This window comes from Piliocolobus tephrosceles, chromosome 5, assembly GCF_002776525.5.
Source record: "Piliocolobus tephrosceles isolate RC106 chromosome 5, ASM277652v3, whole genome shotgun sequence".
Lineage (NCBI taxonomy): Eukaryota > Metazoa > Chordata > Mammalia > Primates > Cercopithecidae > Piliocolobus > Piliocolobus tephrosceles.
The window spans coordinates 121,078,737-121,106,618 of NC_045438.1; the positions used below are offsets into that span (position 1 = coordinate 121,078,737).

Sequence of the window (27,882 nt, forward strand, 5' to 3'; positions counted from 1 at the left end):
AAGTCATTGACAAAAAATAGATTAGCACTTAGTCCATAATATTTTCTACATTTTACGTGTTTTCTACTTTTAGAAGAGTGTGCAATTGGGGAACAGGAAAGACTTAAAACATTTGCATTATGTTATCCTTCTTAAAAGGACATAGAAGAATTAAATATATTGCAGTTTTACAAACACATAGCAAATGAATCACTGTGGTTTTTCTGGGATTAGAATAAATCTAAATACTTTAAATTGAAAGACTCAGAAATTGAGTTTAAAGCAGAAAGAGGGATAAAAGGCTAGATCTAAAAAGTACTACACAATGTTATTTATGTTTCTGAAGTGAATACAAAGTTAATATAAGGGACATTCACTTTCAATAACCTTTTCATTTTAAAATATACTCCACAAAATATTAAACATTTAAATATAAAAACTATTTTAAGATATAGGCCATAAAAGTTTTCAAAACTTTCATGTTACACTCCATTTTGTCAACACTTTCTACTCAGTTTGGAATATATTTAATCTTTTCATCAGTCTGTTTTTGACTTTCCCCAATTCTAAATGTGTCTTAATTTTTATTTTCTAAAATCTCAATTCCAGATATTCTTAAGCCAGTTCTAACACAGGCTCCTGGACCCATCAACTTTTTCTAAGTTGTTTATTTTTTTTAATTACTTCACTTTTATCACTGCCTTTTTGGGTCACTGGAAAAGCAGTAAGACTTCAAATCCTAAATTAGACAATTTTTGTGGGCGGAAATCCACAGGGTACATGTTTAGCTTCTACAAAAGAATCACACATCTGCAACCCAGTTCATTTTAAGTACATCATGCTGTAGAGGACCAAGGGATATAGCCAGTTTCCAGCACCAGTTCAAGCTGGCATTGTGTTACAAAAGCAGTGTTGTCCATAATTGCTCAATTCCAATTAATTAACCAATTAAAGCAATAATAGAATAATGTGGTTGAAAGTAAATTCTCCAAGGCTATGCCTCTGGGTCTAATACTTCTGAAGCATTCCAGCAGGTAAGGTTTCTAAGAAGGAGTTTCCCTCCTTTCAATGTGCTGAGGCAGTGTGGAATAGTGGGAAGAGTCATTGGCATGGAGATACTCTGAGTAACTCCGTGATACCAGTCGTGGTTCAGCCCCACTGACCAGTGTGAGTGGGGCAGAATCGCTGATTTTCTAGGAACAACTATTTCAGAGGGGGTGCCCAGCTCCTCTCTCCAGGCTCCTTTGCTCACATGCAAATAAGACTTCAGCTAACATTTGAAGCTGCATACTACCTGGAATAATAAAATAGATGAGAGGAAGATATAGAATTGATGTGAAAGTAAGGTTGAAAAAGAGGGCCAAAGAGATGAAATAAGTTCCCCGTCAATAACAAGATTGAATCTCATTACAGAACCAATTAGACTGGGGATAGCAAAGATATTTCAGTGGCTAGAGTGAGATAATGTTCCCAGGAGAGATCACCTCTATGCATTAGGGAACAGGAAGAATGTGCATCCTGTCTGCTTCAGGAGACAGCGCAATTGACGGGAGCATGGGGGTGACAAGATTTTGTTTTTCTAGCTTGGGTCTAGCTAGCAAGTATATGGATTTGATTCCAACCAGTAAGAAAATAATATTAAAAGACAGTAATTCCCGTTATGGGACTACTACTTTCCCTGTATAAGAGCCACCTGTCATTGAATGACTCTACCAGTGACAAGCAGGAAGGGAGGGATCTTGACAACTGTGACCTACCTTCTTTGGTTCCTTCTCAAACACATACAAATAAGAGTGGTGACACTTACTTAGCTTTCACATTACCTTTTAAGAAATTAAGTAATTTGACAGCTTTGAGTGTGTCTAGTTGGAATTTCTTCCTTCTTTCTATTTTATCCACAGAATGATAATGAAGGTCAACCATCCTAAACCTTCCTCCATAAACTTGTAAAGAAAAAATTTCTGACATATTTGGTGTACCTTCCATCTGTGAATCCTGGTTGTGATCTAAGCAATAAACAGGAATTCATACTTCAAAAAAAATCAAGAAAAGAAAAACAAGAATTTCACACTTTCCAGTTGCAATTTTCTCGAATCTTAAAATACCGCTACTCTATAAACAAGCAAAAACTGCAACTGAAAAGAGAGGCGGCAAATTAGGTCATGTCACTCTATGCATCTGTGTTTTGGGGTTTTGGTCCAAAACTGAACACAATATTTCCTGACTAGGCAGTGGCTGGCTTAAAGAACAGAAAATAAGTTACAAGTATCTGGTTCAACAAAGCAGGAGAGACTTCACTATTGGTTATAGATGGCCCAAAACCCTTGAAGTGGGGATATGTGGCTTGGAGAGGAACAAATACTCAGGTTGGAAGGCCATGTGGTTTTAGTAACAATAGCTATTGCCAAAGACCTTTAAACAATTGAACAAATCTAGTCATTTTCATAGACACATGGAGTTTAGAAGGTAACTCAGATATCATTTCATTCTCTTCCTCTACTTTCTTTCACAGATGAGAAAACTAAGGTCCAGGAAGATTAAATGATTTGCTCTAGGTTAATTCATCAAGATGCTGAGTTGCAAGCAACAGAAATTGACTATGGGTGAGTGAGGCAGAAAATACATTTATTTAAATGATACTGGTTAACATAAAGTAACACTGGGAAACTGCAGTTTATACTGAGATCAAGCAGAGAAAAATGCTACCCAAAGCTGTGACAGAACTGGTTCTGACGCAGACACCACTGCTGCTGTGGCCATGGCCTCAGGAAAGAATTCCCTGCCCCTAGATGCCATATCATTACTTCCTGGGACACATTGAGGGCTGGTACCCAAGTCCATAGCTGTAGGGGAATTCTGGGAAATGAGTGGCTGGTCTTTTCAGCATCTTTTAAATTAAGAGGCATAATGCTTCTCCTCCCACTCTAAGCAGGGAACAAAACGTTGGAAATTCTTCAGATACAGAAGTCTTTCGGCCTCTGGCAGGCAAAATAAAAAACATACATTGACTATGTAACACCTCTCAAGGAGCTAGTGGCAAAATTGGGATTGACCCCTAGTTTAAAACTTTTTCATGATTATATTGCTCTAAACTAATCCTTCCTTCCTTCCTTCAACAAATATATATTAAGCCCTTACCATGTATGAGTCATTGTATTAGGTCCTGGGGACACAAAGAGAACAAAAAACATGGCTATTACCCACTCAGGGCTCATCAAGTAGTAGTAACAGAGGGAAAAAAAAGGAAATGAAGGAATAATCCCCAAAATAAGTATGAAATTGTAAATTAATTAAAAATTGTGACATGTCCCAAGAAGACAATGTAAAGGCTGCAAAACCAATTAATTAATTACATCCCTCTGTTCTTAGCTTAAATGTCACTTCCCAGAGAAGCATTTCCAAAAACTGAATTCAGATCCTCCTATTAAAGTGTTTTTGGGTTTTTTTAAAAGCAATATAGTTCAACTTCCCCACGAACTGCCTTAGAGTCCACACAGGGGGTCTTCTGAATCTGATCCTTCAATGATAAATAGCATTTGATGAGCTACAAAAGGGAGGAGTCATTTAAGGGAAATGGAGCTTTAAGAGTTTTAGAAGGATTTCACAGTCAATGTAAAAGAGCACAGTGAAGAAAAATGCCCTGTCAAGTATAAAAGAAACAGAGGCACTCAAGCCAGGTTCAAGGGACCTCTTAACATTCATCAAGGTAATTAGATTAACTTAGTTTATTCAATTATGTATTTATTCAAGCGATCCTGATTAAACAGTTAGCAGGTGCCAGGCTACAGGGTCCAGTGGCAAACAGGACCCCCAGCACTTTCCTTTGCCTCACTTACTATCTTACAAAAGAGAGCTATAAACATGTAATTCAGCAAAATATGACCAGTGTCACCAAAGTTAACGTGCCAAGTGTTCTGATGGCTCATAAATAGCAGGTGGACTTTAACCAGCCAGGGAGAATCAGGAGGGCTTCCTGGTATAAATAAGGGACACGAAGAGAAATTCAGGTGCCCAGGCGATCTGTATAATAACTGTAGACCTGTAACATTGTAAATGATGGATGTGTGTTAAATGAATTACTATGAAGTACCAACATGTACGGCATAATAATATTTGGAAAAACTAATTCATGCTTCTGGGATTGTCTTCCTGTCATTGTACTGAAACTGTCTTTGCAAAAATTTTATCAGTAAGAAAAATTGTAACAGTGAACTGAGCTGTTCTAACACCCCCATCTTGACTTTCCCTTAATTATTCCTGGGATTGGGGCCAGACTGACTTTGAGGGACATTTAGGCTCAAGTTTAAATGATAACAGGCCTTTCCCCAAACTCAAGCACTTTTGAAAAGCTAATGGAAGACTGTCAAACTGGTGGAAATGAGAGGAGACTGAGTTCTGCTAAAGTGCAGACATAAATGATTGTCAGCCATTATTCTGGAGGTTATAAGATATGCAACTTCCCCAATTATTCCTGCAAATAACATCACTATTGTAGAACCTATGGCCTTTTGAGATATCTTTTCAGGTTTTTTGCATGTCTGACACTCATAGCTACACCTGGACCCCAAGGCTCCTGTGGCCCCACCTGGGCAGGCTCAGCTCAAGAGGACAGCTTTGACCCCCTATAATTTCATCCCCAACCCAACCAGTCAGCACCCATTGCAGAGCAATCCCCACCCCTTCACCCAAACAGCCTTTGAGATACCCCTCACTTACAAGCTTTGGATGAGATTGATTTGGGTACTGACTCCATTTCCCATCTGGTGCGACTGGCCTAATGTCTATTAAACTCTTTATTGCAATGCAGTGCTCTTTCTTTGTGCAGCAGGTAGGAAGAACCCCTCAGGCAGTGACTCTACCTTTCCCCTTATTTAATCAGCAGCAAGAGTGTTCACTGCATTGTGTGAAGATTTTTATAAGCAAAAGTACCCAAAGAAGTAAAACCTTCATTTCTCAGCTTCTGAGTTTTAAAACAGAAATTTGAAACTCACAGGAGAAAAAATAATTGAGAAAAAGGGTTTTGAGTGTAGGAAAAAACAGTGACTCTAAGTATCCACAATCAGAGGCTTAAAGGACTCAGGGCATTAAGATTACTGTGTGAAAAATTTAGAGGATGTACATGGAAATAAGAGCCAGTTTTCCCACTCCCAAATAGGTACAGGGCCTATATCCCAAAGGCAAGTGGGGACATCAGAGGAGTTGGTAACCAACCCTGAGAAGGCTTCCTGAACCTACCCCACTGAGCTGAACACCAAGGGCCGGGATTGGGGCTGGAAGAACAATAGCCAAGGGTTGGGGATGGGGATGGAAGAACAACAGTATTCTCAGGAATGTGAAAGCAGAAAACATGTGTCTCACTTCCCAGGGTCCCAGCCAAGACCCAAGATGCACCTGAGGGGTTTCAGCGGAAGGGTGGGGAAGTAGCTTACAATGCTGATGAGCCTAAAGATGCCTTATAGTTGGAACAAGGAAGATGCAAAGTGACCCATGAAAACTGTAACTAAGACTACAAGGAACCCTAAAAATCACAGCAATGTCAGAGTCAATGAATGACAACACCCCGACCACGAGTCCCCTACCCATTAGCACCGACATCGTGAAAATCTTCCTGAAACTTTTAGGTAATCCTGGGAAGAGGAGAGAAATTACTGATTTGACAGAATTTGTATTGATTGTCCAATAAGAAATCAGTTTCACAAGGTTAAATGCAGGCATAGAAATGAGATTATGCTGAGTCATCAAAATATACAGATAATCATATCTATATCTACCTGTGTGTGTGTGTGTGTGTGTGTGTGTGTGTGTCTATATCACACCTCTGTTTGTAGCCTGTGAAATTTCAGGCTGCTACAAAAGTCTAGCAAAACCACTGATTTTTTAAATTAATTAGAAGAAAGCTACAAAGCAGAGAAAGGTTTGCAGAGAGAAAGCCAACTTTTAGCTTCACAAGATCAGACCCTCAGAATACTGGCCCCAGTAATAACCCAGCTAGAAATAATTAGAGTACACAGAAAACTAAGTGATTTTGATCTCAGAATCCCGGAAGGTAACCTTTAAGTAATCAGCTTTCAGAACAGGCTGTTCTGAAGATCAGAAGCACCAAGTGAGCAAGCAAATTGACAATCCTGAGCAGTAGCTAAATGAACAAAAAGGTTGCTAAGGCTATGGAAGGGTCCAGTATAAGATGGTTTCTACTTACTTTTTTTACTCAGTAGGAAAAATCAAGGTCAAAATTGAGTAGTAGTTAAAAATAGTTTAAATTTAGTACTGAAGATGTCACAGTAGTTATGTTTGTTTCTCAATATGGGTTAAATTTTGTCTTACATTTTCTGTACAAATATTAATAATTAGAAACATTTTGTGTTTATGTTATTTTAAGATAGGTTTATATAATGTGTACATAAATAAATGAAATATAGACATATTATTAATATATTACATATTATGTGATATGTCATGAAGTATATAAATTAAAAGAATATACATATATACATAACAAAATTATACATATGTATTCCTATACTTCATTTAACATTTCTTTGGTTAACCTGGTCTAGAGTGAGCCTAATTATTTGATCTACCCAGTCCAAGTCATGCAGAATAACACAATAAATCAAATTAAATGGCGTACATGCTGAGCTATACCTCATATGTATAATGAGTTCCAAAAACATTGACTCATATGTATAATGAGTTCTAGAAGCACTGACTGGTCTAAACATTGACTAGGTTCATTTTTCAATATGGGTTGAATTTTAGCTTAAATTTTCTGCACAAATATTAATAATTAGAGATGTTTTGTATTTAGGTTATTTTAATACAGGTTTATATAAACAAAATATAGATACATTCTTAATATAATATTACATATTATGTGCTACAATATCACTTAGTATATAAATTAAAAGAATATACATATATACATAACAAAATTACACATATGTATTCCTACACTTTGTTTAACATTTCGTTTAACCTGGTCTAGGGTGAGCCTATTTGATCTACCCAGTCCAAGTCAAGCAGAATAATAACAAATCAAATTAAATGGTATATGCTATGCTATACCTCATATGTAGAATGAGTTCCAGAAGCATCGACTAGACAAACTGCTCACTCCTCAAGAATACACAAGAGAACAAGATGCTAGAATGTGAGAGGGTCAAGTTGAGCAGTTCACCTGACAGGAGTGATGATTTATTGAGCAAGGCCAACAAAGTGTCAAGGCCAATGACATAATAGGGGATGGCAAACAGAGAGGTGAGTGGGATGGCAAAAAGAAAGCATATTCTGAGACGTTGCAGCAACTGTAAGCTACGTCAAACTACAGGGCAACAAAGTAAACTTCAATGTCACATACCAGTGTGATAAATGTCCACACATCGTTTCCTGGGCACACTTCCATAAACTATTGAAAAGCAAAATTTTCATCATTGGTACGATTGCCCAGTTTCCAAAATAGTACTTGATACAAAGTAGGATTTGCATTAAATCTAATTCAACTTTAACTGGGATTGATTTATTTAAATTTCCTTTTTGAAAGTTGCAGATAAGAGCTAAAGGGAGAGCTAGAAATGAAGAACCTAACTCACAATGCTTCATTTTGTGAAAATATTTTCCTACTTTATAGCCAATTATAAGACAGAAGAAGATCATGCTTCCTGAATCTGCATTTTTGTCCAAGAACTGTTCCATTATTAAGCTATCAGTATAGATTTAGAGGGATGAAAACGTCCCTCAAAGCTTCCTCTACTCGGCATGTAGACTTTGAGCATAACAGTCAACTGGAGCCATCAGGAATCTAGCTCACAATATGTGATATGGTTTGGCTGTCCTCCCACCCAAATCTCATCTTGAATTGTAGCTCCCATAATTCTCATGTGTCATGGGAGGGACCTAGTGAGAGGTAATTGAATCATAGGGGCAGGACTTTCCCATACTGTTCTCATGGTAGTGAATAAGTCTCACAAGATCTGATGGTTCTATAAAAGGGAGTTCCCCTGCACACGCTCTCTTGCCTGCCACCATGTAAGACATGACTTTGCTCTTCATTTGCCTTCTGCCATGTTTGCTAGGCCTCCCCAGTCATGTGGAATTGTAAGTCAATTAAACCTCTTTCCTTTATAAATTACCCCATCTTAGGTATATCTTTATTAGCAGTGTGAGAGCAGACTAATGCAATATGCAACCAAGAGATCTTTGCATAACTCCAAAAATTCTGCAATTTGGAGAGAGGCATATTAGTAGAACCAAGGCTCTAATTTACTAAAAAGCCATCTCTTATCTGGAGGGAACTGTGTTTCTCTGGGTCCCTGAGACCAGTGGTCTCCAAAGTGAAGGTGAGAACACTTGAGGGTAGGATAACAATCAATATGATTGGGATACAGGAAGAAGTAATTATAACTTCAATCTACCTTTATTTTTATCTTTAAAATAGAAGACAAAAATTGGGGGGGGTTAAATAAGAGGGTGCTAATATTTAATACAAAGCTTGATGGTATTACCTGTGTGTCATTTAATATTGAGGGCATGTGTTGGAAAATATGTTTTCAGTATAGGGGCAAAAAATCATGGACATGTGAGGACCACTGCTTTAGACTTTACCAGTAATTCCTAACAGTCATAAGGAAAAAGGAGAAACCACGGTTGCTTTAACACCTTCTATGCACCAGCTGACAGAATAATATGCTTTATCTCTTTGAATTCCCACCATAACCCAATGAGACAGATATCACTATTCCTGTTACAGAAGTGAGGAAATAGAGATTCAAGAAAGCTAAATATCTAGCTCTAGGTCACAAACCTGGCAGGTACTGGTGATGGGATTAAACTCTAGTCTTGCTCTTTTCCTTACTCCACAATATCTAAAGAACTGCCTCCTCTGAAACTACCATTTACCAAGGTACTCAAGCCTGCAGAAACTGCTCGTGTTCTTAACACAAGCTTCCCATGGGAAAGCACACGTGGTAAACTCTTACACTATAAATAATTCAGGTGGTAGAATGTCCCTAACGATGTTCCAAAGTCCATGCAACACAGTAAATATTGTGCGGCATTATATGACTCATAAAAGTTATCCTTATTACTGAAATAATGACTATGAACCCATAGTACCCTATTTAGTAGAGAAGATAAGCCCTCAATGGACGGGTTATACAACTGTGGTAGATATTAAAAATGTGTGTGTGTGTGTATGAGAGAGAGAGAGAGAGAGAGAGGAGAGAAGTGGGGAAATAGAGACAGAAAGAGGAGAGAGATACCACAAAGAAAGGCTTAGCCAATCATCAACAAAGTTCAGAATTATGTAAAGAATAGAGAGTCTAAGTTCTCTCAGTCTCCAACGTTCCCCATCCTTTTTTTTTTTTTTTTTTTTTGAGATGGAGTCTGGCTCTGTCACCCAGGCTGGAGTGCAGTGGCCGGATCTCAGCTCACTGCAAGCTCCGCCTCCCGGGTTTATGCCATTCTCCTGCCTCAGCTTCCCGAGTAGCTGGGACTACAGGCACCCACCACCTCGCCCGGCTACTTTTTTGTATTTTTAGTAGAGACGGGGTTTCATCATGTTAGCCAAGATGGTCTCGATCTCCTGACCTCGTGATCTGCCCACCTCAGCCTCCCAAAGTGCTGGGATTACGGGCGTGAGCCACCGTGCCTGTCCTGTTCCCTATCCTTTTTACCCTATGAAGTTGTAAGTGGTCAGAAAACACGTGTGTAAAACATTAGTGCAGTTACCTTTGTCAATTTCACTTCCAGCACATGACTGCTATGGATCCGACTGTCGAAATGAGCTACTTCTTTGGAAGAGGACTTAACCTTGGCAATGATCTTTACGTAGGAGAACACAATCACAGCCGTTGGGAGCAAGAGGCAGAAGAAGAGGATGTTCAGGATGAAAACCTGGCCCCCTACCGAGGCCTGGGCCAGCCACCAGTCCAGGGTGCACGAGGTTCCGAAGGGCTCAGGTGCGTAGTCCCCCAGACCTACCAAGGGCATGGTGGTCCAGAAGGAAGCATAGGCCCAGATGGCTGCCAGGCAGATGTAGGCGTGCTTTCTTTTCAGCCAAACCCCTGGAGGCGGAAGAAAAGCATTACCTGGATGTAATCTGCCCTACACCCAGATACCTCCCCTCGATATGTCAAATTCCACCTCCAAAGATTTATTCCATTGATTTCTGGGAGACCTGGGCAGATAACTGAAGCCTGAGGGAGAGTGGAGTAAACGGAAAAAAGTTCCAGAGCTTGGGCCTTTCTCCAGGAGAACACAATTGGAAGGTTTTCTCTAGGCATCTGGGAGCTTTGGGAGGGAGAAGTGACAACAGCTGGGAAAAGGGACAGGAAAGAGATGAGAGGATGCTGAAGACAATGGAGGCCCTTGAGAAAACATCTCGGAAAGGGTGTGTTAGTGGATCATCCAGGGAAAATCCTTCTGGGAGGTGAGGAATCACAAACCATGGCTTGTGTCTTTAAAATGACCTTCCTCCTAACAGCTTTCGTGTTGCTAGTCTCATCTGGCTTCCTAAGAACTTGTGGAAGGGGCTTGGTGGCCTGTGATCATTACACAAATGGTTTGAGATTAAAGTACTTGACTGTGTTTAGCAATTTGCGGAGCAGGTTTGGAATCTTTAAACATCATTCACACAACAATCGCACTCACACAGCCACAGCGGGAGAGGCAGAGAATCTAGGTAGGTTGCATCATGTTCTGCAAAGTAATTCTGTGAATATATTTTCAGGAAGACAAAAAATGAGCTCCGTTTTTCAGCACTAGTTTCTGTTAACCAAAAGAGAATTCCAAGCGGAGGAAACAGTGCAGTCATCTAAGAAAAGCTGTAAAGCACTAGTGATCATTTTCAGAGTTCAACACAACCACCAAAGACAGATCGGCCTGATTTAGTGTAGCAGCCTCCACAAGAAATTACCTTCACACCTCACTCATCACCTCAAACGAAGAGGGCCGGGAAAGTGATTCTTTACTGCCTTGGTTTTGTGTTAGCAGAGAAGAAATATCAAAATATATTCAATAAAAGCTAAATGATTACTTCAATATAGACTGAGAGCCTGCCTCTGCTTAATGCAATGTGAGGTTTGGAAAGTCAGTAAGGCCTAACTCTTCTGTGTCTAGTCTTCGACTGACCTTGTGCATGCAAGACTATATGGGTTATAGTCTTGGTTAAATAATGGGTTAAATAAAATATTTAATAAGTAAAATATTTAAATAAAATAATGTAAGGGGCCTGCTTTGCAAACTAGAAGGTGCTACATTAACGTGAAAGTTTTACTCCTGTGTAAGTGTATCTCATTTAGCGCTAACAAGAAATATAACAGATTGCTTCTATACTCTATTGTCTCCATTTTTTTTCAAATACATGGCATTCTGTGTCATGAAATGCAAATTTCATGCCCAACCAGATAGGGGTAGCAATCATGTAGCCACATTATAAATCAGCTCTTGCTTCTCCACTAAAACCAATAAAACATTGGCACAGGTAATCACATATATTCATGGGAATGTGCATAGGCATACGTATAAGCATTTATGGTTAGGGTTACTTGTGAGGTGTTTTATACTTACATTCCAGTATGGTGAAAGGCTGTCAAGTACAGGAGGGAGTAGATTAGTAGATTGGTTCTGTGTTGCTCCAGAAGTCAGAACTAGGACCAATGGGTGGAGGTTACTGGGAGGCAGTTTTGTCTTAATATAAGGAATAACATTGTAACAATGAGAGCAGACCAATCAGAGAATGGGCTGCCTTGTGCAGTAGTAAGCTCCCCGTCACTGGTCACTGGAATTATTCGAGAAGAGGCCAAGTGGTCATCTCTCAGGGATACCTTAAAACAGTTTACCACATTACATGGGAGAAAAGTCTACACGTCCCCAAGCGACCTTCTAATTCCAACATTCTGGGACGCTGTGTGGAGGGTTTAATAGTGCATCAGATTAAATGATGAAACCACACTACTGAGGTTCAACCTTAGAAGAAGCTGGAAAACATACACAGTTCCCACATATGGAGTTACGGCCTGCAATGATCCTGGGAGTGGGCGGCACCATCTCTTTAATTGACAAAGCCTAAACTCAAGAAAATATTTAAAAACAGAGGTATCAGGGTTTAGTATTCCTCAAACACTCTCAGGAAGTTTAACTTTTTTGCCTTCTTATCTATAAAATCTACAGTTAAATTTAAAATCTCTTTGGTATGAGCAAAAATAAGTCTATAGAAAGAATTAGATGTTGACGTCACACAGAATATGTATAGTTGTATATTTTATATCTTACTGGAAATTTTGATTCAAGCTCTTTCTATTGGAAGTTTTAAATGTTTAAAAAAGGAGATGTAAATTTAAAAAAAAAAAAAAAAGTAGTGCTGGATGATGAAGAGGATGGCTCACAAGCCCCTGCCTCCCACCCACCCAAGAAGGGATTCTTTGGAGTTTGGGGACTGTAATCTATAACAATATAAAGGGAAATTCTACTACATTGACAGTGTCGGGTCAACTTGATTTTTCCCATCTCAGTCTCCAGGCCCTGCTCTGACACCACAGTCTGTCGCCCGTCACAACCACTCTAATTGACAGATTGACAATCAAAGCAGCTTTATCCAGAGGAAGCCTGTACTATTCCTTGGTTTGTGCCTGGTTCTCAATATTAAACTTAAAGGCCCAAATGCAGTTCTCTCAGGTTTAATAAATTCCGAGAGCTCCAAGAAACGAAAGTACTAGAAATTATTTTTAACCTGTAGAATGGTCTAATCATTAAAAAACATATATTTAGGCCCTGGAAACTTATATTCTGCTGACTCACCAATTCTCGTGATCACTCATCTTTCTACCAACCAACGCCACACAAAAAAATGTGTTGAGTGATATTTCTACATGTGTGTCCTTGCATGCAGAAACAGCTACATGACTCTAACTTGGAGGTGAACTTTCTGGAATTCCTTATCTCTGAAATTACAGGGAGCGTGAGTCCTAAGGGAGAATCTTAAACAGCTTTTCTTACAATTACACTTACTAGGTGGGGAATGAGCTAAACATCTTGGACTTAACACCCTTTCGATGCACTTTATTTCTTTTATTTGCATGGAAAACATGATGGAAGCTTACACACTATACAAGAAAATGATACTTTTTTAAAGCATTGTAACCAAACACCAGACATTACTATAAAATACGGATTAAAAGAAGTCTACTTTGACATAGGTTAAAATCCTTAAACATGTCAGAACAAGATGATAGGCTATAAATAGAAATATTCTTGATCTCTGAGGTTATTCATAATCTTTGTTTATTACCTGCATAAAATATGTACAGTTCTAACACTCAATCCACCTAGCTTTAACTGTCAGGGAATGAGAAACCTGCCAACTTACCATAAGATAAATAGCAGATTTTCAAATATCGATCCAGGCTGACAGCAGTCATGGTGATAAGGCTTCCACAGCCAAAGAAAAATCCAGCCCATCCATACCAGCGGCAGCCAATCCAGCCAAACACCCAGCGGTGGCAGAAGCAAGAGATGATGGTGAACGGCTTGCCTACAACTAGAGCACCAAGTGACTTGTCAACAGAGGTTCCTCTGGTTACTATTTCCCCACCTACCTCAACTCACCTGAACCTCCTCCCCAAAAGCACAGGGCACATGTGAACACACACACATACCCTTTCCTAGATTAATAAAAGTCCGGCAGTTATCTATGAATAAACTCAGTTTGGAGCTACCCAGAGAGGACTTTCAGTCATCCCGATGGCCAAAGACAGTGAAAGGATATAGAAGGAAAACTTTTAAGTAATTATTACTTTTGAAAAAACTGTCTCAAAGAGACCTGGTTTCAGGAGTTACAGACATGATACTAGTAGCCAGGGACAACAATCTTGTTGTCACTTTTAACATTTTATTGCAGTCCTTCATTCGAAAGCTATAGAGAAAGGGGCAATATATAAAACCTCTGAGAGAAAATACCCTCTTCAAGCACAACTTTTCTATTCTACAGAAGTTCTTTCTCACACTAGTCTGTTAAGATTGTTTCTTTTTACCAGAAATAGACGTTAAGTTTTATTCATTGCTTTGTCTGCATCTACTGAGGTGATCATAACATTTTTTCTCATTGAATCGGTTAATGCTGGTTATTAATAGATTTGTTTTTGAAACATACTTACATTCCCGGGACCAATGCAACTTTTCTTAATAATAAAACTCCCAGAAAATTGTCTCAATGAATAGAGGAAAGAAAAGATGGAGAAAGAGAAAATGAAGAAAAAGAGGAGAAAGACAAAAAAAATATGCAAAATGGTGATTTCCATTCACCTCATCTTCCTCCAAGTGGGGCATTTTAGAACCTGTATAAGGCATGAGATTCCTTATAATGAAAAGGGGAATTTGGTTTCTGTTTCCTTTTGGCAGCTGCATCCTTCTAGGAGGAATATGGTTTCTAACACCCCAAGATAACCTTGTACTTTAGGAGTTAAGTGTCTATGAATGGGGTTTGGGAGGGTAAACAGAGAGGTTCTCTATCAGAGAAAGCCTTAGTTAGAGAAGCAGGGAACTAACTGCTGTGAATATGGAAAAGGGGGAGGTTTAACAGCACTCTGGAGAATAAAGATTCTAAAGAGCACTGGAGAAAGAAGGTGTGAGTTCCAGACACATTTTAGAGAATGATGTGGACAACTTTCTCTGAAATGTGAATTTGTCCTTTTATTTATTTAAAAAATAGAACATATTTAGTCTTTTACTATTTCCTTGTTATTATCAATGAATAAAAAGTGCTTAAGAAATCCCAGAAAGTTGAATATTCACAGGGAAGCAATAGGATTGGGGCAGGTGAAGTAGGGAGAATAATTATATAGCCCAGCAATTTTCATGTGTATTCCTGCCTAGACCCCAGAGGATTCATGAAGCTCTTCTACAAGAGAGTGAGAGAGGGAGAAAGAGAGAGAGTTGAGAATACCCTGAAGGGGAAGTAGGTACATCATTTAGGGAAAGAAATATTAAGCAGCCAAGGCTCCATGCTCCACCTTCTGTCAATCAGAAAAGATAATTTTTTTCACCTGTTTTATATATTCAGCTTCTAAGTCGTCTTTTTCAAAGAAAAAAATTCACTGTTTTAAAACAATTGTTTAGAAATTTTATTTAAAAATCCTTTTTGTTGAGGTTAGAACCAGATTTCCACATTTCCTTCTGTTTCAGTTCTTTCTTTCTTTCTTCTTCGTTATGTCTTATTCAAATATGGTATAGCTGTTTCAGTAAATGTGAGGTCCAAGCTATTTACAACCAGATCCAGATTTCCAGGATTTAAACTATTTATTCCTCGGGTCTCCATTAGAATTTTTTTTTTTTATTTTTTACTTTCTAGAAAGCATTCTTCTACTTTTACATAATACCCTGTAGCCTTCCCTATTCAGTTATTGTATTCAGTCCCCCAAATAAAAAAATAAAATGTGCTGAGGAAGCTCTTCAAACCTCTAACTGAACTACATCACTAAAGAAGGTTCCCTAACCTCAATGCTTTAGGAAAGCTAAGTAACTGATATTCACAGCTTTCAGGTGCTAGCTCCCAGCCCTCCCAGGTGTATTACTCTATGGTATACAAAAGTATTCAGGAGTTCCTGTTAGTTCAGTCAATCAACACATATGTACTGAGTGCCTTCCGCAAGCTGGACACACATCTCCTCTAGGTGTCTAGACGGCTAGTGCCACCTTTCAGCTTGCTAGACTGGGTGCCCTCATATGAGAACCTCCTAATTCCAGTAAGTCCACAAGGAAATGGAGTGTAAAATAACTATTTGGGTTTGTGGGTTTTTTTCCATTCAACAACCAATTTTTCAATGCCTAGTGTTTAAGAAACACAGAGCAAGGTGCTAGAGAACAAAGTGGACATCAAGACTGACAAGTTTATTTTCTAACAGGAAAAGCAGACACACTCAAAAAAACCTACATTTGTAATATAAGATGTGATATGACAGAATGATAGGTAGTGATTAGTACAGCGAAGGAAAATAAAGCAGAGAAGGCAGGTAGACGGAAATCGTTGTTTTACATAGAGACATTGGGAAGACTTCTCTGAGATGTGACATTTAGGTAGATACCTAAATCAGTGGGAAAGAAGTCAAACAAACTTCTGGAGGGAAAGGATTAGAGGCAGAGGAAACAGCAAACTAAAAGGCTTGAGGTGGGTGTCAGCCAGGTGGGTGCTAAAGGCAGCAAAAAGGCAAGTGAACGTGACAGAATGGAGTAAAATTACATCTGTTATGCCTGGGATCCTGATTAGCAAAAGCGATTTCAGGCTTCCTTCTTCAGTAGAGCTTTGGATTAACCTTTGGGGTGTCATCTAGAATGTCTCTCTCTCTTCCACTTACTAGAATGTTTCCGGAACCCGGCTGCACATTAGCATCGCTGGAGGGGTTGTTTTGCTTTGCTTTGAAATATCAACATCCAGGGTTCCATCCATCCCCACAAACCACCCAATATTTTCACTTACCTGGAGCGAGTTCAGGCATTTTAACACCTCCCCCCACTCCAGGTTATCCTAATATAACACGACTTTAGCCTAAGAGGTTAGCCTAATAGAACACGTGTATATAATATGCACGACTGGGAGCCCTTGCTATTTAGTCAACAAGTATTAGTTGCATAGATGCCATACATCTGGCCTCCAGGAGGTGCTTATAATGGAATATAGCTGAGCAAGAAAAAAATAAAGCAGGCAAAGTGTTAAGGTTTATTGGAAGGGAAAATGTATTATAGATGATCAGAAGTTGAAAAATGATCTGGGTCAGAGAAAGCTGTTATATGAAAGAAAGTGGTTTCTGGTGAATTACTCTGAAGACATAAGCAGAGTAATGAGGTGGTTTGTGCCATTCTAGAACCGACTTGCTTGGCTGAAAGCATGTTTCAATGCATCAAGCCAATTCAGGATATTTTTATTCAAGCCTAGTCTAATTCAGCAAGGAGCCTGCTATTATTCACCGATGAAGGAGGAAGCTGGAATGACAGGTTTCATTCAGGCATGTTAAACTCAGTACCAGGTAGAGCACCTGAGGGGCCCGCGGGGCGAGCTGACCGGGAAAGCTACCGTTCCTGTTGCGACACCGCCATCGCGTGGCAACGGGTGAAAATGGCAGCCGTTTTGCAGCCTCACAAATCCCCTGGGGTTCGTCCTGATTATTTTCACAACACCAAGCATGTCTTGTTCTTCTTAATGTGCATTGTGCATTCATCATAAGGGTTCATAATGTTTATTCAGGTCCATACTCAGTAAAGCCTTCCCAGATAACCCAGATCATCGAAACTGAGTGAGCACACATCTGCTGTGTGCTAAACTGTGACTCAGAACGCGAAGGATTAGTATTGAGCCTTGCTTTTAGAGATAGGCAGAAAAATCCACTTATGAAGAGAAAAACAAATATGAGAAAAAACAAATATGAGAAAATTCTTTTTTTAAATTAAGGTCTCGCTTTTTCACCCAGGCTGGAGTGCAGTGGTACTATCATAGCTCACTGCAGCCTTGAACTCCTGAACTTCATCAAGTCCCAGCTATTTTTTGTTCATTTGTTTTCTGTAGTTTTACCCAATACCCAGACTTCAAGGATAAATTTGTTTTGTAGAGATGAAGTCCCACTACATTGCCCAGGCTGATCTTGAACTCCTGACCTCAAACTTGATACCCATCTCAGCCTCCCAAAGCTTTGGGATTACAGGTGCAAGCCACTGTGCCCAACCGGAAAACTTTTTAAAGAAGGCTGTTGATGGGAAACTACTAACAAGTTTCTAATGGTAAGAGGAGCTGCTGTATACTGTTCAAACAGATTACCCGACTCTAATGACCTAAAACCAGAAGATAAATAGCAGGTGTTGGGATTCAAGGACAGATTAGAGTCCATCTAAGGAACTCTGAAGTTGTATAGAAGAAGGTGAAGAATGATTTACTTAAAATGGTTCGTATTTTTGAAAGTGAATTATAGTGAAGGAGAAATCTTATTCCAACTCCTCCTTGCCGTGTTATTAGAGAAGTGAAAAAGAAGCCAGTGGTTCTCAATTTTAGCCACACATTAACATACCTGTAGATTATCATTTTAAATATCCCGATGCCCAGGTAACATTCTCAACCACCTAATTCAGAACTTCCCCAGATGATATTTTGTGAGTTGCGTTTGAGGACCACTGAACCAGAAGCTTCCTATGCTTCAGATGTGTCACTAAGTCATGATTACATATATCATCAGCAGGGCACTTCTTTCCTCTCCTTATATTCACCTCTCAACTGTCTTCAACTGTCATTTACCCTTCAAGATTCCTGTTGATGTTTATTTTAATCAGACTTCCATAAGGGTTGAAGAGGTATAAAGCAGCTTAAAATATTGACCTGGGACTTGCCTCCTGATTTCTGATTTCTGAATCATTTAGCCCACTACACTTTGAGACATCTGAGGTATCATGTATTATTTCAAATTGTGCCTTCAGCATCTAACATGCCTGACACACAGAAAAGACTCAATAAATATTAAATGAATAATCTCATCAACCGGACAGCACCCCAGTGATTTACCACAAAAGTCTGAAAGATGATTTGTGAAGCAAAGAGTGGAAGGAGATGTGAAGGGAAGAGATGTCGGGGGTGACGTCTGAGGCAGTGAGTACTTTAGAATGAGGAGTAGTTTAAACCCATAAAGAAAAAGCAGCATGGTTGTGTTACCTGAAATCCCCAGATCACAGACAGCTAAATTGATAGTCATTATTTCAGCGGGTCTCAGCTTCTTCTTTCGTCTAGAAGACATATAAAGGACATATCCATTTCCAAATGTAGACAGAATCCCTACAAGGAAAAATAAAAATTCCCATCGTTAAAACTAGGATTTAGAGTTCACTCAGATATGAAACACTTCTCAACTTCAAAAATGGACACCATAGATTTAGAGGGTAGTGAGAGGACTCTAAATAAAAAAATCTAAATTAAGAAGATGAAATAAAAAGCATGAGTTGTGAGTGACAGGCCAATGGGGCAGGAGTCAGGGATTATAAGACTGAACTTACCCAGAAAAAGGCATCGCTAACTTCCCCGCGAGGCTCAGGAAAGTGTGGGAGTCCCAGTGGTCAGTTCTTGTCCTGGCCCCCAGGGTGGAGTACTTTCCTCAGCCATTTTTATAGATTATTGGCTTTATAGAACTCCCTCCCTCTGATCAGTAGGGTTAAACCCTTAGCTCTTGATAAATTCTGAAGATGAAGCCAACCAAAGAAGGTGCCTTCAGCATCACTGTGAACTCCTAAGGGAACGCCAGTGTTCGGGAGAGGCAGAGGCCAGGTATGGCTGGCATAACTCCCTTCAAGAAAATGGACATCTCCCAGAGAAGCCCCAGGACTTTTGCCTCTTTGGGAGACATGGACACTGAGCGTCTGGCAGATAGGACAGCCTTCAGCTGCTACTGGACTAGACATCAAGGGTAAGTGGGTGACAATCGAGAACCTGGGCACTGTCCCTCCCACCAAGGGGAGAGAAAGTGACCCTCAACCCACCGAACCTACCAACAATGCCATAGGTGTGTTCCCACTTTTTCATATCCTTTTATTAATGACTAATTGCCTTTGGCATTACAAAGAAACTGTTGGATAGTTCTTACACACCCAGTTTAAATCCAAAAAGACCCAATCCCTACTGACTTTATTTAAGAAAAGAATACACCTACTTCCATAGCTTAACATGTAGAGTAGATTTTCTTCAGGAATTCTTGCTTCATAGTGTAGCTGTGTATAAATGAGAATCTGGTACAGCTGCCTTTAGTAGTAAGGAATAAGGAGAGTATTAACAGGAGAAACCCAGAGTTTTCTGTTTTAATTTCTACTTCTCCACCACAATTCATTTTGGGGGCAAAGAAAGAAATGTGTGATTCAGCTGATGGTGTGAAACCACCAGGAACTAACTGCATTGTGCTCTTAGGAAATTCTGACTCCCTGGAGTCAGCACTGCTCAATGGTCCATTAAAACCTCTTTAGCTTTCATAAAGCAGAAGAAGAGAAAAGTAAAAGAGATTATGGAGTTCCAGAGCAAACCAACTATAATGAAACTTAGGGCTCACTCAAGGAAACCAGCTAGGAAAGCAAAATGTGAAAACGTGGCTTGAAAAATTATAAACTTAATGCCACCTACTTTGTATCCAAAAAGAGTGAAAACAAGTATCCATTTTTCATTTGATACCCAAGGCTCATTGAAACACCTTTTATCTGTCTATGTCTCTTTTGAAAATATTTGTTTTCTTACTTTTCCTTCCTTAAATTTTCTTTACTGGCCCTGCTTCATAAGCTTTCACCCAGTGCCCAAAGCATTATCAAAAAATAGTCACCTCTCTATTCATCACATGTGAATTATTCTGACAAGCAGTATGTTATAGATGAGTGTCAGGAGAAAGCAAATTTATTCTTAATATTAGTGAAAAGACAACCAGATTAAGAAGACAAAGACCCAAGTAGGGACACTTTTAGATGATCAAATCCTATCTCATTTATGGATACAAAAATGTCATATATATTAACTATTAATAAACTTAGTATTTACGATAATAGTAAAAGTGTGGACGGTAGAAAATGGGGTTGTAATTTATGTCTCCTGTATTTCAAACTTAGATTTATATTGTTATATTTCAATTGTCTCTTAAGACTTCTAGTATTTAACAAAGCCCACCAAGAATGTTTATTCCACTCTGGCTCCTTAAAAGCAATCTAGACACACACATGTTGGCTAGGCGCGGTGGCTCACGCCTGTAATCCCAACATTTTGGGAAGCTGAGGTGGGCAGATCACTTGAAGCCAGGAGTTCGAGACCAGCCTGGCCAACATGGCAAAACCCGTCTCTACTAAAAAATACAAAAATTAGCCAAACATGGTGGTGCACACCTGTAGCCCCAGCTACTCAGGAGGCTGAGGCATGAGAATCGCTTGAACTTGGGAAGTGGAGGTTACAGTGAGCTGAGATCGTACCACTGCACTCCAGCCTCGGTGACGGAGTGAGACTCTATCTTGAAAAAAAAAAAAAAGGAATCTTTTCACATCTACACTAGCCTCTTCTAGGAGAGTGAAAACCACACACACTGCCAAGTCCAAGAAGTGGGTCTAGGGTGAGTCCAAACCCCTCCAGCTGACCCCTCTCCTCACCCTGCGTGACTGTTCTCTAATGTACCATTGGCTGCACCTCCCAGTGCCCTGATCCTCCTGAAGCTTCCCATGTCCAAGGACTCTTTTTGAACCTGTTTTTCTGGCTCCATCTCAGCAAACCCACTGGAATATGATTGTGGATTTTCCTTCCAACTCCATGTGTGTCAGGTGGGAATTTCTGATTTTTCCCCACCCCGGTTGCCTTTTTCTGCAATCCTCCCTGCTTAAGATTGGGAATGGACTGATATGCCTCTCTATTTTGTGTTGTCTGGAGAGATTTGTCAGGTTATTGATGTTACTTTTTAATTCATTCCTTGAAAGTGATGGAGCTATGCTAAATTCAATTGATCAAGTTGCTTATTTTTCTGCCTTTTCTGGTAATTGAAAGTACTTAAATTTAATAAAAGTGCAGTGTAGATTTTACAGAGATAAGATAGTCTCTGTTCCAGCAGAACGTTTGCCCATTTTATCCGCTGCTCTATTCCCAGCAACTTAAAACAGTGGCAAAGAGTGGATGCTCAATATGTATTTATGTGGAAAAAAGATGGGGACTCATTTATAAGAAACAGAATGTAAACTAGTAAAACACTAACAACAATAAAGACAAGGATCCAGGGAATCACTTTACAGTAGAATTTGGTTGAATCGCATGAGTTCCTTTTGCCTCAAGCACTGACCATAGAGGGATATCAAGTATTTTCTAAGGAGTTTTGCTAATTTCAGGAGGTTAATGAAATTCTTAGCCAGTAATAAATAGATGAGAGAAGGAGAAAAAGAGAGAAAGGGAGGAATTGAGGGAAGAAGGAAGGAAGAGAAAGATAGAAACAAAGAGAAAAGAGAGAGAGAGCAAGTTTGACCCAACATCTGAAAAAAGTAAAGGCAAAGAAACCTAAAGACATAACCCACCTTCACACTGGTCACCCAAATTTAAAACAACAATTTTAAATTTAAGAGAAGTATGGTGGTTAAATCCTAATTGTCTAGATTAGTGCTGTCCAATAGAAATGTAATGTAAGCCAGAAATGCGAGCCACATATGGATTCTAAAATTTTCTGATAGCCACATTAAACAAAGTAAAAATGTACAAAGTAAAAATTTAATTTATAAATTAAAACTTTACAGTAAATTAATTTTAATAATGTATTTTACTGAGCTTAACATACCCAAAAGGTTGTAGGTTCAACATGTATTTAATTTTTAAAAATTATTAATGAGATATTTTATATCACTTTTTCTTGTACTGAGCCTTCAGTATCTGGTGAGTATTTATACTACAGCCCCTTTCAATTTGGAAAAGCCACATGTGGCTATTGAATGAATGAGACTGTGCGGTCTAGAAGCAGGTGCACCCCTTCGTCAATTATGACAAAAATCTTTTGACCCTGGACTTTCTTCCATTTAACACCAATACATTTTTCAACTCTCACCAAAATGGCTTAGCTATGCTGTCATGATGCAGCTTTACTTTTAGGTGAAGTATACTCAGTGTTTCCACCATTACTATAGCACAATCGAGTTTGCTCAGTTGTGAGAACAGGAGACTGACCTAGATTATTTCTAAGGCCCATTCTCAACCTAAAATCTTATGATTATATCAAAAACATAAAAGAAAAGCACTCTGTTTAAATAAAATATCATTATCATTAATTGTGGTATTCAGAAAGTAAATCTACTCCCAAAGTAACCAAAATGAAATACAATCTCAAGATAAATAATTTTGCTATGAATTATTGGATTATCAATGGAATTTTATTCCCAATAATAATGATAATAAAGAGTCATTTCTAGGAAACATTTATTGAATGCCATAATGCCATTCCATCTTCTACCCTTCCCCACTCTTCGTCTCCACTAAACTATCCACTTAGGTACCAGAATCCTTTTACAAAATTAACATATCAGCCCATGAATTTTCTAAATGCAGCCTTTGCACAGAAGAATTAAGGAAGCTTACCAATTATTGTCAGGTAAAAGCCAGCCACTATATCCGCTTCCCAAGAAAGTTTGGAAGCAAAGGGATCCCCATCTCGAAGGTAATGTGGCAGGCGCTCGTCCTGAGGCAGGGCAGTGTGATTTAACGCCATTCTGTTCTCCAACCAGGAGGAGTCTGAAAAGCAAACCAGTAGAGATCTCAACAGACATGAATAAGCCAGCTTGAACCATTTCATAATCGTGGCTCCTGTTTAAAACAAAAAGCAAGTTCCCAGGGTCATGTATGATTCTCTAATTAATAACTGGTAAAAATGTTAACATTTTTTTCAGTGATCTAATTATGTCATTACTCAATTATTCAGTTGGCGGATTATCCAAGCCTTCATTTTCTCCTTTGGAAGGGTCATTCCTTTGGCACGATTGTTACTATTTGTTTTGAAAGGGGAAGAAATACTAATGTGGCTGTTTCTCTTTTGAACTTGCATATTTCAAATCGAACCAATAGATGTCACTGTTCAGCTCTCTAGGCAACAATTTCAGGTGTTATATCAGGCAGCAAGTGGAACAGAGTTGTGTGCCTCACAGGTGGTGACAGGGTGATCGGCAGATATCTAACCATGTAATTCACCTTTGCAAAGGACATGAATTTAACCCCTTTCTAACTGCCAATTTACAGCTTACAGAGGAAGGCTAGTGACCCTATCAGTGGCCAGTTAGCTAAAACTACTGTCTCCTACACACAATTTGAGGACAGTCATGTGCTAATGTTCATTCCAAATCCTTCTCCCTGAGATAGTTAGAAAGCTATAGGAGAAATCTTTGGCTGCCAGCTGCACCACATCCCAAGGCCTACCCCAAGTCAAAGTTTATCTTTACCTTTCAAACTCCTGATTCCCCTTTGACTGCCTCTTTTTCTGGTAAACTCTCTCCTCCCCAAAGATTCCCCCTGCCCAGCTGGCTGTCCAGTCCTGTCCTCTACCTTAGATTCAGAATCATAAGAGGCGGGTTGGAGTCCAACTCTGATACCCACTCTCTGATCTTGAGCAAATTATTTAAACTCTCTGAACTGCAATCACTTCATCTGTAAAATGGGCAGTCTCCTTACCCATCACTCAGGCTTATTATAGAAGCAATAGGATATTGGATTCAAAAGCACATTATGAATGGAGGGTCCTGTTTATTTATTATATGCTGAGATGCTTACTGTTCCCAAGCTTGCCCATCCATCAAGATATAGCTCTTGTATAACAGATTTCCTCAGGGTCCCATGCCGAATCAATGTGTGCTTGTGTGTTAACTCAAGTATTCACTGAACATCTACTACAAATTCAGCATTTTGAGGTAGGGTAACACAGGCTTACCATGTTTTCTAGACTTAGGGAGGGTATCTATCATTTTGGACAGAGAAAAGATACAACCAGTGGTCAGAAAATATAATACTAATACAAGAACATAAAACAATAAAATGCTGCTTTATTTGGTTTTAGACAATTTTTTTTGAGGTAGAGTCTCACTCTGCTGCCCAGGCTGGAGTGTAGTGATGTGATCAGTGCTCACTACATCCTCGACCTCCTAGGCTCAGGTGATCCTCCCAACTTAGCCTCCCGACTAGCTGGGATCACAGGTGCATGCCACAACACCTAGATGATGATGATGATGATGATGATGATGATGATGATGATGATGATGATTTGTAGAGACGGTATCTCTCTGTGGTGCCCAGGCTGTTCTCAAACTCCTGTCCTGGGCTCAAGGGCTCCTCCCACTTTGGCATCCCAAAGTTTTGGGATTACAAGTATGAGCCACTGTACCTGGCCTAGACAATAATTTTTAAAGCAAGGAAATAATCCTGTTTTCTGAGGCATTAACTAGATTGTGTGTATAATATCAAGAATTGTCCTTCCTATATCTAGAAGTACCCAGGCCTTGCACAGCCTAAGACTCGATATGTTAATAATGAAAATGATAACATAAAACTTCACTTGAGCCCCCAAGGGGCTTTAATAAGCAACAAAAACTGTAGAGAATATTTTCAGCAAGAAAATAACATGAGCTAAGATTTGGAGGCAAAAATGAACATAGAGTGTGTGAGGGATGGAAGAAGAGTCATTCCATGGGAACAGAGTTCCCATGGAATGCTAGCCATCGGGATCTCGCTCTGTAGAACCTTGCCTGCCTGGCAGAAGAGTTGCTTTTGACATATCATATGTGGACTTATTTTTTTTCTGACACTGATCAAAATTAATGCTATTGTTTAAGTTTGGAAATACAGTATTTGAGAGTGTTTCTAGTTCTTTTCAAAGACACAACTTAGACACAACTCTTCCTGAAGTACAGTGAGAGAGGCAGAGAATCCTAAATGCATGGTTATTTGGGAATTCTTTTTTTTTTTTCCACTCTTCTTCGTACATTACAAACTCATCTTGCAACTTCACACTTTACACATATTTTCCCCTATATGTAATTTGTGTTCCCTTTCTTCTCAGTCTATCCAAATTCCACTTGACCTTCAAGCTTTTATCCAAAGTCTACATCCTTCAGAATATAGAACTGGCTCCTTCAATCACTACTAAAATACACCTAGGAGAAATTAATCCTGCTTAATTTCCTTAATTCTTCCTCTGGTTTACCTACACATGAGTAAAATAACTTTCAGTTCATAAAGAAATTAGAGGTACCAGTGCATAGTATGGGATCATTATCATTATTTTGTTGAGGTGTTATTTCATCATTGATACAGAATTACACTTTTTGCTGAAAACAGGCCATAGCAATGTAGCCATCATAAATATTTTTGCAGAACACTAACTGTACTTCTTAAAATAATAAATGCAACACATAGTCATGACTGTATTTGTTCAGAGATTTGTTTTAGAGAATTTCTTTTTCAGTATTGAATGTGCCTGAATTACCTTTATCTGTATTGAATGTGCCTGAATTACCTCATTGTGTAAATAAAATAGAGTTATTTGTCGATTCTTTCCCTCTTTTACCTCCTGTATTTGAAGATTGCCTACCGCTTACAGTAGATAGATGCTGTCCTATCTGCCTTCCCAGGTGTTCAGGACCCTGAACACCACATTCCCCAGTTCCCTGGGATGGCATCCTGTGATCAAACCAATGGTTCCAAATCAGCTGCATATCTGAATCTCTTATGTACTTATTTTTTATTTTTTGTATATTGTTATTGTTGTATTTTTTATTGTAGCTACTCTTTAGGTACTGTAGTCTGAGTACAACTTCTTGAGTCTATCTATGATATCATTTCCAAGAGGATCAAATTGTACTCAGTTTGTCGAATTTTGTAACCATGGAAGCTTTCCTTTCTTGCACAATATTTCATGGCACTATTGTTGGGGAAACAACATATGCGGGTTGGAGGAAAGTATCCTGTTTAAAAGTGGAGGAAAAACTAAATGACTTGTCAAAATTTCTGCTGAATTTACGATTCTGTGAAAGATATAAATGAAATTTCTTGGAGTAAGTTGTACGTGATTATTCATGTTAGCATAATCCTTTAAGCCATAAAATATACTCCATGCTCTCACATCTGCTAATCAATGGTCTTTTGGACCATGAATAAAGCTTCCTAAGACTGTTCTCATAACAGCTTATTACAGAAAAAGCTGAAAACATCCCCACTCTTCATCACCCATGAAAGTTTTTAATATCTTTTGAGTTACTAGAATCAGCCTTTTAAAATCCTCTATTATTCCACAATAAAAAATTAAAGAATATCTTTAGATGTAGCCAGAAGTCCTCATGTTCAAACTGAATGGACTTACAAAATAGGTACAAGCAGATATGGAAAAAAGAATGGCACAGGTTCCCCTCCTAACAGGAAATAAATACAAGTTTGTATCAAAAAACAGAGTCCAATTCTGTTAGGCTCTATCTAGTCTTAAAATTATCTTCAAAAAATATTTAGCATTAAATTTCCCATTGACCTGCTAAATTTTCCCTAGTTTAATGCAGGAAAGTCCAAAAAACATGGGCAGTGTGGAGAACCACTTACGTAAAGTATCTGAAAGCGTCCTGCCCAAAATGGTCTTCCCCACTGGTCTGCCCTGGCTTCTGAAACTTTTGCCATTTTTTGCCTGAAGCATTATCACCAAGACATTTCTTTCTAGGGATATATTATCTGAGAACATGAAATCTGAATCTACCAGAATCCATGAAAACTTCAACCTAGTTTCTGAAATTAGTTACTTGAAACCTAGTAGAAGTCAACAGACCTCAAAATAGGTGTGAGATGGTGCAGAGGAGTAAGTTGGAAACAAACATCGAAGACCAGGAAATGTCCAGGAAGCCAACAAAGAAACAGCCACAAACTAGAGAAAAGATGTCCAAGAAAGATAAGCAGTTAATATTTGATATCTAGAGCTAAAATGTGCTCAGTGTTAAGCCTGATAAAATGTAAGTAAGGAAACATAATTTACTAAAAATTTAGAAATCCTTTAGCTGGTTTACATAGGTCTTTATCAAGTGGGTGATTGTCCATTTCCACTACTGTGTAAAAGGATTACCCACAATAAACCTACAGGAAAAAGAGTTTGTGGTCAGATTCATTTTTATACCAACTTCAGAAATTTGTGCCAGCCCCAAGGCTGGTGTCTGATGATAAAGACCAACTATTCAGGACTAAGCTTCTTTCACTCAACCCCAGTGAGTCAGCTGGCATCGGCCATGATTGTGTGCAGAGATGACCACACCAAAGACCAGCAAGTTTTTCTGGCCATCCAGGGATGACCACACTGGAGACCAGTCAGTTTTCCTCTGACTCCTTCTGCATGCTAGCCTCTCTCCTGTCTCTGTCGATCTTAAGATTTGATCTCCCCA

At 39.0% G+C, this 27,882-nt stretch overlaps 1 protein-coding gene across 1 annotated transcript in view; it reads right to left on the bottom strand.

Annotated features, from left to right (window-relative positions):
• OPN5 (opsin 5) overlaps nt 1–23,217 on the bottom strand; it is a 44,824-nt gene extending 21,607 nt beyond the window's left edge. The window contains exons 1-4 of the mRNA XM_023213077.1: nt 23,066–23,217; nt 18,662–18,781; nt 13,343–13,513; nt 9,706–10,040 (exon numbers count right to left, since the gene is read on the bottom strand). Of these exons, the coding sequence (XP_023068845.1) occupies nt 9,706–10,040; nt 13,343–13,513; nt 18,662–18,781; nt 23,066–23,195 (756 nt within the window). The 5' untranslated portion in view covers nt 23,196–23,217. The remainder of the gene's footprint in view (nt 1–9,705; nt 10,041–13,342; nt 13,514–18,661; nt 18,782–23,065) is intronic.
• Nucleotides 23,218–27,882: the final 4,665 nt, after the last annotated feature.